General features: G+C 46.1%; 1 protein-coding gene across 1 annotated transcript; it reads right to left on the reverse strand.

Annotated features, from left to right (window-relative positions):
• Positions 1 to 250: 250 nt before the first annotated feature.
• Positions 251 to 8,339, reverse strand: LOC126523025 (uncharacterized). The gene is made up of 4 exons (XM_050171857.3): positions 8,228 to 8,339; positions 5,936 to 6,126; positions 2,254 to 2,299; positions 251 to 350 (listed from the first exon to the last, which is right to left on the reverse strand). The coding sequence occupies exons 1-4, from the start codon at positions 8,274 to 8,276 to the stop codon at positions 331 to 333; spliced, it is 306 nt and encodes a 101-aa protein (XP_050027814.2). The 5' UTR covers positions 8,277 to 8,339; the 3' UTR covers positions 251 to 330.
• Positions 8,340 to 11,702: the final 3,363 nt, after the last annotated feature.

Consider the following 11,702-nt stretch of genomic DNA (forward strand, 5'->3'; position numbering starts at 1 on the left):
AAAACATGAGGACGGCATTCTTGGCAAAGTTATACACTGCCTATAATTTTCATGCTGATGTAACTGCCATGCTGGTGGGACAAGCACACAATAGCGCCGTATCTCCCTCAGAGTTTCTTGAGGTGAAGTTTGACATTGACAGCAACAAAGTTCCAGACCGACACCAGACATGCAGGAGGTGCTTTAGTTGCTAGGCAGGCGTACGGTATGGTCATAGCTGTTCTGGTGACATCAGGAGTGAAGACACTGCTAATTTTAAGGCAGATTTTATTGCTTGAGCTTGGCGTCGCCCTGCGCTGAAAGTGACTCGGTGCTTGCCAGTGGAGGACCTCATTTGCCGTACGGGACGCCTGAAAATATAAGAGCAAACGCAATATTACTGTGGTTCCTGTCAGCATCCAATGAACTGTTTTTAACTCATTGGCATACTACAGTACAAGAAAATGTAGTCACGTGGCGCGCAGTAGATGATATCGAATGCACTGTCATAAAAAGAGACTCGTCACTTTTACGAAGCGAAGGGATCCGAGAAGTTCTATATCTTTTTACACGTCATGAAAGAAGGGATCAATTGCGTGTGGTTTTGCATCATCTTTCTAGTTAATTCATCGGCAAATGGCTTGTCTTAATTCGGCCTGGAGGCTGCGTATATCACCGTACCACTTTGTTTGTTTCCTTTTTTTTGTTGTTGTTGTTGAACGCCTTAAGTGGTGTATATACATAACTGTCGTGCACGAACAATACGCATTTTTGTTTCTTATCAGTTATCGCTCTGTCTCCATTACATCTTGATCCCATTTGCACATTCTCCTTGATAAAGTCCATCGTGTTAAATAACACCAAATTGTAAAAGATATTCTGACTGCGGTTTTAGTTTTAGTGACAGCCTGCACTGCTTGCAACTTTAGAAGGTACGACACAAAAATCTCAACTAATCGTCGCAAACAAGTCTCAGAAGTGCTGAACTCCTGCTACGAGAGGAACAGTCACTGGCATATAGCCCTTTCTCCTTCAGTGCGCGGTGATTTTACAAAATACGCGCGGCTTAAGAAATTATACAACCCGTATCCGTGACGTTAGGAATGGCTTGTGAGATAAAAGCTACGAAAGTGTGTATTTTCGAGGAGGGGTTTAACGTAAAAATGACTGAACGTTTTAAAAAGTTGCGCACTAGAAGAACGGATACAGGTCCACCGGGTGTTTCTACAAAGACTTCATGTAATATTCAAAAATTTGCCGTTTTGCAGAAGAACGGTAGTTCTTTTAGATCCATGCCGTTAGCACTGGTGGTCGTGGGAGAACGGGTGATACGTGTTAAATAGTCGCTGGTTAACAAAAGTCTACATGTACCTTTCAGACATTTAATTTGAGGGGGCGCATCCTACGAGGGAAATTGAACCGGGCTCTGGTACGAGCCATATGTCGAGTTTTTCATCTGGACAAACATGCGGTTACCCGCGGAACAATGGTACGACAGATCACGGCTCTCGGAGCATGCGAACCGACACTGGGAGGCGGAAGCGCGCGCTTAGTGGCGCCATTTCGAGGTATTGCTGCTCACGTTACAGAGCGGCGGGCAATAACCAGCGCGCGGAGGCTCCGTTCGGCTCAGGTGATTGATCACTCATCGGGAGCGTCGAGCGGCGCTGTGCGTTGCTGCTCCACGCGGACTTGCTGCTTGTCTAGCTTGGCGTCAGGCAGCAGGCAGCGCTAGTGTCACCTCGAATGGTGCAGCTATGCGCCCGCGCTTCAGCCTGACAGTTTCGGTTTCGCGCACTCTGAGAGCCGCAGTTCTTCGCGCCACAGTTCCGCGGGTTTAGTCCAGATTCCAAAGACGAGAGCTGTTTGTATTACTGACCGAGGGTCCCGTTTTCAGTATTAATATTTGGGACCCTCGTCTGTATATTACATTTGTGTACCTTTGTTTTGCATATGAATAAACTTCCACGTCAACTATATGGCTCGGTTCGGTTTCCCTTTTAGGATTCGTCCGCTGAAATTAAAAGTTTGAAAGGTTGCAACAAACCTTTCGAAACCAGCGACTTATAAACAAGTATCACTCGTCAACCTGTGGCCGACACCGCTGACGGCATGTATATTAATGAACTGACCTCTGATTTCAATACCGCTATTGTTAAATATTACTTCGTCTTTGTAGAGGGACCCGGCATAAGGAAAGAAATGAAGAAAAAAATTTCTTGCAAGCAATGAGCAATGCTAAGGGCAGATAGTTGTTAGGCTGCGCTTACTCACATCTGCGTCCGCCGCGACAGTGGTATCCTGGTCCACATCGGCGACCCTGGGGTCAGTAAAAGTATGCAACAAATTACATGCTGGCAAAAAAAAGCAATGCAGTAGCTTATGACGCTATACAACAAGTATGCTCCCTTCATGACACGTTTTCATAATAGAACAAAAAGTTTATTTCTTCTTGCTCCTTCTGTGACCGTAGATTACACCATACACCAAGAATAGAAATTCCAAAGAAGGATTCCTAAGAAATTTGGAAGTTGTTAGCCTTCCCATTATTTTCTTTGACACTTATTGAGACATGCTACGCTTGTACTACACTTGTTGCCATACGGATCCAACGACTCCTTCCAGAGATAAGCTCTTGTATGCCTATTGTACATTCTACATTGCTATGGGATGGGTGCATCACTATTCTCGATATCTCTGAGTATTTAGAGAGATGCTCTTATCTAGTTGGTCGGGATGCCTCGCGTCCGCGTGCGCGGTGCTCAGACTAAAATGTGGGCCGGGAATCGGGAAGCGCACAGCGTGCCGCTTCTCCAAGAAGCATCCCATGACGTCATCAGGTGACATCATCACTTGACGGGGACGTCACCGCGTGACGTAACGTTTCACGTGATGACGTCATCAGAATACATCAACAGGCAATGTCGTCACGTGGCGATGCTGTAGTTCTCGTATATTTGAATTACAATCTGAAGCTATCATGTCTGTAGCTTGTGTGTAAGTTGTGCTTTATGAATTTCAGGATGCAATTTAGTTTGAGAAATTCAATTAGATTAGTTCAATGTCTCACTAGTGCTTGGCGGAGGGCCTATAGGAGAATAAGCGTGTATGCTGTACTTCCACAAACGTGCGGGTGCGTGTGACGTATACATGTGCACACAATGTATCTGTTCTTGATGCGTGGGCGCCCTGCCCGTTGCATCTGTCGCGCAGCGTATGCTGCGACCCTAATCGTCATTATGGCAATGTCCAAAAACCGTACCTACACCTAGCGGCCGCTATCATTCAGACAGACCTCGAACGCCAGCTGGAAAAGGACTTTGTTCGAGTTTCCGCGTGACAGAAGTATGTTTTCTCGTATATTCCAATTATAATCCGAATCTACCGTGTCTGCAGCTCGTGTGTAAGTCGTACTTTGCGAATTCTCTGACGCAATTTACTTTGTAAAATTCAGTAACTTAAATAAGACGCTTGCGCTTGGCCGAGGGCCTGGAGGAAGGAGCATGTATGCTGCACTTCCGCACGCGTGCGTACGCGCAAGACGTACGTCGCTTGTCGTGGTTGTGCTTGTCTAACGTCGGCAACAGCTTCGCTGTACGTCCACTTTCAGAGTGGACTGGAGGGGAATTTTTTGTTCTTTGTGGTTTTCCTTTTCCTTTTTTCTCACACGGTCTGCATTGGGCCTATGTTGCCGCTTGTGAATTTACCTTGTGACCTTATCGCCTTTCTGCAACGAAGTGTGGCATATTCGCGAGTTCTTCCTCGAGTGCATCGTGCTATAGTATTTTTTTGTGTAACGTTATGATTAGTTTTTGATGAGAAAGCGTCAAATGGCCCGTCGAGTGAAAAGGCCGGTGGTGTTTGTAGCAGCGAAGCTTACTATTGGCTGCTACGCTGGCTTGCACTTGCTGGCTCTAGCCTCGACTTAGCCGAGTGAGCGCAAGGAAACACCTATTGCCACTATAATGCGTGAGGGGAGAGGGCATCGCTGCGGCGCCACGTCGCCCTCGCTTTCACTCTCGGAAGCCTGTGTTGTCCGCGCGTTCCTTGTCCATGCGAGCTTTCGCCTAGATATTATTACTGCGTCTCTTATTATTACTGCGCTTCGGTATTATTCTTGTGTGTCTTTTTATCTCACGTTGGAGTGGAGGATTAGCCGGCCACCGTATGAGGCGCCCATGTCTGCCCACATACACAGTCAAAGGTAATATGGATGCCGACCACAAACATAAATAATAACTAGACGCTTCGGCATGCGTATGGCCGAGAGCCTTGTTCACAGTGGAGCGAAAGAAAATCGGAGTTGAATATGTACGCCTGGACAGATGTTAGAGGCATCAGGTATAAAATAAAGCAAAGCTGCCGTCATTGCGGCTCAGTGTGGCTTACACAGATTTATTCAGCTTCAGCTTGCATCCAGCTTACATACATTTAGTATCTTTTTCGATAAAACAAACTTTGAACTATATAGCTGCGTATACCTTACAAAGTGAAATGCTCTGCGTGATGTGATTTGTCCTTCTGGAACGCAAAATTGAAGGGGAATGACTGTATGGTGTCTGAAAGTTGAGATTCCATATAAATGGACCGGTTAGCACTAGCGAGCGGAAGAAATTTTGGCACGCACAACAGCCCAAGCACAGCCTTGCAGGGCACAAGCCGCGTCTGGTATAGCCTAAAATGCACGCTACTTGCATGTATTGTTTTGCTGTCTATAACCAATCGTCAAATGGCGCATCCAGAAGCCGGTTCTTTTACAGCGAAGCTGCTAAGGGCTAGTTCCCTCGTGATCGTGTCCGTGTGTCGACACAAAACTCTACCCTTCTCCTCCGGCGTCCGCGTCAGACGTCACCTGCGTTCCTGCCGTCGAGTGCGTGCCGTGATTGACGCGGCCCTACTAGAATAAAACGTCATTACGTGGGCCAATCCCGAAGATAGTGCAATGCCGGGCCGGCCCGCGGTGGAGGGGAAGCAGGCGTTCAGCACTCCCCATACGTGCGCCGATCCTCAACATAGTTCAACGCTGGGTTGACCCGCGTCAGAGGTGCAGTTTGCCGCTAAGGGGCCCACATACATAGCTTCGATAGTCATCATTTTTCACAGAGTGAAAGAGCGCTGAGTTTTTTTTTTTTTCGTATTCACGCTATTCTCCAGCAATCATAATGCTACTCCTTAGAGATCGCTGGAGAACTTAGCTTGTTTTGGTCGTACATGTTTTGTTCATTTCAAGGTTAGCATTTCGTTATCGCTTTTATGGCGTTGGAGGGTATGCGAGTAGCATTGGTGCTTTACAATGAAAATCTGGTCATTCGATCTTTTCATTGATTGATTCGTTAATCTATCCTCGAACCTAGAGATGGGGGAATGTTTGCCCGACTCATCAGTACGCTATTTTCGGCGATATCATCAAAGTTTCTTTATTCGTATTACTGAGAACGGCTAGAGGTGACGCTATTTATGGGCGCATTATTAAAGAGTACCGCAAGCCCCGAATCGGAAGAAAGAGCGTGCAGTGAAATGGAGGAATTACAGGCGCAAGCGCTGTGTTTCGCTTCGTTTCAACGTTTTATGGGTACAGAGCTGTGGAAGTCCAGATTAGGACAGCAAACGAAAACATGTTCACTATTTCAGGAAAATACGCTAGCTAAGTAAGAGTTCATTTTGCTTCACTTATGGACTGGTTAACAAATTATTGAGCCTGTGCTGTACGCAAATAAATGCAAACAGCAAAACCTGCCTGAAAACCCCGACCAGAGAGGAAGACAAATGGCAGCTATAGGCGATGCCTCGTTTGTGGTTGCATAGGAGTAAGTATTTACACAGGCTTAAACTGGGTAGTAGGAAAATCACAGGGAAGAGCAGCTAGCTGATCCAAAATTTCTTTGCTCTGTGCAGCCTGCTAGACGTCGCTGCGGTATTCCTCCATGTGGGAACCTAAAAGGTCGACCCAACTTACACCGCAGTATCCTCCTCCTCCTCCACCACCTGGATAACCACCGCCTCCGCCGGGGTAGCCACCGCCTCCGCCGGGGTATCCACCACCTCCGCCGGGATAGCCACCTCCGCCGTGGGGTGGGTAGCGACCCCCGCCTCCATGCGGGGGGTAACGGCCGCCGCCTCCCTGTCTTTGGCAGTACGCCAAGCACACTGCGATAAGAGCCGCGACGTCGTGAATAATTTGTACTCCAACAGAACGCAGCCCTGCACACAGCCGCGTCTGCTTTCCGACACAAAAGCGCAACTTTCAAGTTTCGCGAAACATGGGGATGTACAGTGTCTTTTTTTTTACGGGTAAAGCGCACGTAGCAACCACAGACGTAAAAAAAAATGAGTAATAGTAAATGATTAGTACGTTCACTAGCAATTTCTTGCATTCCTGATTATTTTAAGACACATGTTCCAGCTGAGGAATTGAGCAAGTTCAGCAATGAAGACATATTTAATCAGCGAATGAACACTGAGTAGATAACATGAGAAGAGCAGCCAGTTGTAGACACTTCCCTCCAAACTTCAGGAAAACTACCATTGTCGTTCTAGCAAACATTTTTTACACTGTATCTCGCTTAATGCGGCAGAAAGCTAGGTGCAACATAATGTATCTTCTGAAACCTGTAGGGTAGGAAAATATATATTTCGAAAAGGATGCAGGCCTCAGGATTCCTGCACTATCGACGCTGAGTGACCAGCTTCAATTATGTAATTGCAATAAATGCTCTCGAATAATTAATAAATTATTTGCTAACATCTATAGTAGGTTATTAGAAGTGTGATTTCCATACTTTCGTTGACATGCACAGCCGCTACTAAGGCATCGTTAAAGAAAAGAAAGACAATTACCTCCAATACACTGTATAAATATCCTTCTTTAGTTTCGCCGCAACTGCAAATTCCGAGATTATTCGCATTACCCGCGAAAGTTGATAGTATGGAGACAATTTGTTCATAAGCGAGTAATGTGTCCAAAGCTCGAAACGGGAGTAAGTCTCACAGTAAACTACCAGTTATAATAAAACATGGTTCCAGTCTTGTCATGCACTTCAGCTTGTTATGTTCAGCACTAGAAACGGATATGTTGCAATAACGTGGCCTCGGCACTTGTAATCTATTTTCGGTATATCCTTTTTTTTTTTTGCTTTCATACAAAAAGCTTGAGTACGTGTTAATTTTCTCGTCATTTCTTTTGCTCCAATCCGGACCGTTATTGTACACGGCCTTTGAAACGGTGTTGCAATAATAATTTCCAACGGCAAGGGCCCAGAACTAAACTAGTGTTTATAATGGCCCAGATGGTTTTGCTAGGTATTTTTTAAGTAACTAGAAATAAATTAACACTGAGCGGATGTCACGTTTCTTCGAAGCGAAGGGTCATTTGATAAGCACAAATTTTGTGAGATGCAGGCTTTGTTCCGGTTCAATGATTTAGGCATCACCAAGCGCACACGGTGAGGGGTCATTAGGTGAGCACGCGAATGAACGTGAGCACCTGGCATAGCTGTGAATCGCACGCTTGGTTTCAACTTGCCTTTGTGCAACTAAACAAAGTAAAAAGATGTCGTAGCGCACTAATTCAGTGCGTAATCAAACAGTCACCCTTCACATCTTAAAATAATGTAGGCATTCTGTCGGGTGAGTTCTTCAGAGCCTGCGGGCGTGCCAAGGAGCTACGGATTTTCGCAAGGCATGCTGCACATACGGCAAGGCCTTGGGTTAATTTTCATTTAGGTGATCATGCCAGTGAACTTGTGTATTGCTTCTGCCACACTGCGCCTTCGAAATGCGGCGTGGAATCAGCTGAACGTCAAATGTACTTAGACATTCGGGTACTGGCTCAATTATTCGCTCCGCACGCTTTAGATCGACTTCAACCACCTGCACTTGCTTTCAGTGACTCCTTCTGGCTTTGAAATCGTCTGCTGCTGATACCGCTGAGGTGACTCGTATTGATTTATCTCAGCCTTTTGCGCACGTTACTGCAATTTGGCAAAACAGATCACGAAAGCAGGACGCTTCTAAACCAAAGCACAAGACTTTCAGAGTCTTCCGCAGAAGAATGGTTTAACTCTGGCAAGAGAATAGGCTCGATCATCGCTGAGTGATTTAATTATCAAAGTTGCGAATGTTATAAATTCTGACCAACAGCATAAAATCCGCAGCACAAGAAATCAAATGTGAGCATAGTGTTTTCTTGTCGAAGGGAGTAGAATAAGGCTCCGAAATTATTCTATGTGCCAGAAAATGCAGGACTCACCCATGAACAATACGAGCGCCAGGACGAGCACAACTCCTTTGGATCCCATGGCGACAGTCAGGGAACCGGACAGGTCTCAAGACAGAAAGAGACTGACCACCGATGACCCGTGTCGGGGTCCTTTTCAAGGGCGCCGCCAACAACGCTATACGAGGAGCCGGGTGGTGCCGGAGAGGAGGTTGACGTATCGATAAGGCACACACGAGTGCGTCCACTTTCGAAAATCCTGTTTTTGCCGTCCAAGCCTGGTCAGAGACCTCTGGTGCAGATCACCCCTACCGCTGGCTTCGCCGATGGCACTGCCCAGTGAGCGAGGCCGAACAACCGGATCCTGAAGATGCCTTGCCACTGTATAGGGCAGTTCATCCGCGCGACTATTACGTCATGCGTGGCTCCATCGCGGCAAGTTAGGCGCATTGACTGGCGAAAATGACGAGCGTGGTCAGGTCTGCTACTCTTCACAGGGAGGTGTACAGTTTGCGGTACAAATCAACCATGATTTCCACCTGCCTTTTGTCCGTACATTAGTTTTTCGCAATTTTACGCATAGCAGGGGGCTGAGCTGCAGTACCAATGATTCCGGAACACACTCAAAATTCAGTTCAAGTCCACTGCAGACGTACACATGTTCTTCCTACCAGAGCAATGACTCACTGTACACAACTGATGATGAGTAGAAAGAAGCGGAAGAGATGCAGTTGCATTCTAATTTATTTACTTACCTATTTTGAAAGACGGGGTTCTTGGTTTAGCAAAGACGTAAAATAGCAGTGCGCGTGCCGACGACTACGTGCCGCCTCTTCCGATGAGTGGATGTAGGGAAAGAAAAGAGGCGGAGAGAATTTTATTGGTGGCGTCGTCGTGCGTGTTGAAACAAGAAGTGAAACAGGCAGGCCGTGGACGTCAGACCATGTCATGCACGCGTACTACGGACAAGTCTCGGCTTAGCAACACCTGCAAGACCAGGCCAAGCGTTCCCTCATACGCGCGTGCCCTGAAGGTGTCCCTGCGGGTTGCGCAATCCTCCGCCCGTGCGGACGACGTGTAAACATAAGGCCCGCCTACCCTTTGACAGTCCCCTGATGCTCTCAAAATACGTTATCGTTTCTTTCCTGTTATGGTACTGAGTACAAGCGGTGTTCCCATAGGAATGACATTTTACGGAATAACGCTTTTCTAATGCTGTCTAGAACAACGGAAGTGTCTGCTGTAAGGAGTCCGCTACAGCCGTTCACAACGCGTGTACATCTACGCCACATAAAACACGTTTATAAACTTTTAATAGCGACGAAGCGCATATGTCCAATGCACGAGAGATAGAAAGGCAAGTTCCTTGTCGTAACGTTAGCTTCAGCGACACTCCTTGTTCTGCAACTATTAATCACTCTAGCTGCGTATGTGCATTTCATACTAACATTTATGTTTTAACGCGATATCATTGAGGCCGCAGAAAATCCGGTGTCGGTGGAGTTGTCCGTGAATGAAAGTTTGTGCATATACTTGGGTATATGTATATACCATGCCTTGCTATATTACATGCGGTATATGTGGGTTATATTGCCACGCCATTCTATCGCTAAAGTTGCTCACATCCTGCCTTAAATTCTTCACAATTTTATTCCCCGGAATTTTGAGAATATCAGCTCACAAACAAATTTTCATGAAGCAAAACACCAACAGTGCGTACCTTTTATGCTAAATCTTCTCAGCCTGAAATATTAAAAGTGCGAAACAACAACAGAAACCTGAAAATGATGTAATTTTTTTTTACCCTGGCTGGCACTACCTCCGAGATCGACCCACGCAGGAGGCCGCGTTTCTACCAGAAAGTTCGCCTGAGTGAAAAGCGTTCACCACCAGCGTCTCGCGGTAAACATAGCGGTTACATAAGCTGCAGTTTCCCGGAAGCGTGCGAAGCATTCAGGGATCCTTGCAGGCTATCGCGTTCCATTCTTAAAGGTGAAGCTTAAGCTTCTTCCAATTTTTTTTTTCCGCATAATCGCATTCTCTGCATAAAGAAAATATGGGAGAACGTCAGAATGATATGATAAATGTGCTACAAAGATTCCTTCGTAATCTGTAGGCTTCCAGCCCCCGGATCGATCTTACATTAGTGTTTCGGTGTACTGACAGCCACCCTAAGTGCCTTGCATTTTGTTTGTTTGTTTTGTACACTTCTTCGGGGTATATTAGGGCTGCGCAATGGATACACACCGGGTGCCTCATTGTCTTTGCCTTCGTACATACGCACTTTCTTGTCTCTATAGCACGCGGACAAGTAAAATCTAGTTGAATTCACGCTTCAAGATGTAGTATGTCATACGGTACTAATGGTGCACTGACAGATAAGGCCTGCCACTCAGGATAGAGATGGGCACGATACCAAAGATATCGGCAGTGTGCTGTGGAATCGAGGAGCGCACTTGCGAAATATATATTTTGGGAATAATAGGCCCGGTCTATTGGGCGAAATATTTAAATCTGAAGGCACATACCACGTGACAGCTACAGCGGCAATCATGGTCGGTGCTCGTTGAATCGCCGACCGTGCTTGTACCTAACATTTGACAATGACTTCGATGCAACATGTGCAATGTTTCATCAACCGTCTGCAAGTTGCCTGCAGTGGGCTTCGATGCCAATTCGCGATGATAAGAAGTTATAAACGAATATATCTCAAAACCTGATAGCATTGCATACAGCTCATTTATGTTATATTAGGAAGGTCCCTTCTGTGGCCTTTTTTATAGTTTCAGATCCCACCTTCATAATTGTCACCAGCTCTATAGTCATCACGCTGTTTTGTGGCATTTAATTAAGTGTTGTATATTGCCGGTTTTGCAGGTAAGGGCATTAGGAACTTCAGAGAACAGCACTTAATCGACCACAACACCTGACCAATGTGGCAGCAGTGGTAAACACGCTCCTTTAGTGATATACTCATACTCTTAAGACGAGCACGCGTTTTTCGAACAATGAGTATATACAGATTGCGTTGGTATCTTATGGCCTTCGGAGCTTACCGTTCGGCCTTGCGTGCCATTGAAAATTTGAAAGTTTGAAAGGTTATGTATACGTAAGTAGGTTCTACAATTACAACGTAAATGCTTTTGACAGCCAACAATTTTTTTGGGAGGGTCGCGCGCAATTTATATACCGTGGCGTGCAATGACATCAGAACCTAGCCTTCTATTCCCATGAGATCTGTGTGAGCAGCAACCCACGCATCGCTATGCAATGGCTGCCCAGCAAATTTTTCGGCAAATGAATGCCACCAAACGCCTAAAGTCCTATATGAGCGAAACGCACTATACGCAGGTATATGCAGTCTCATTTACGGTATGCCTCCTATGTATACTCCCGACATCACGTCACCTGCGTTCACATGATTGCGAACGACATGTGCAATCATGTGAACTTCATGGCGTCGCGTCACGGCATTCATATGACTGTAAATTGCAGCTCTACTCATGTA

This window comes from Dermacentor andersoni, chromosome 6, assembly GCF_023375885.2.
Source record: "Dermacentor andersoni chromosome 6, qqDerAnde1_hic_scaffold, whole genome shotgun sequence".
Classification (NCBI taxonomy): domain Eukaryota; kingdom Metazoa; phylum Arthropoda; class Arachnida; order Ixodida; family Ixodidae; genus Dermacentor; species Dermacentor andersoni.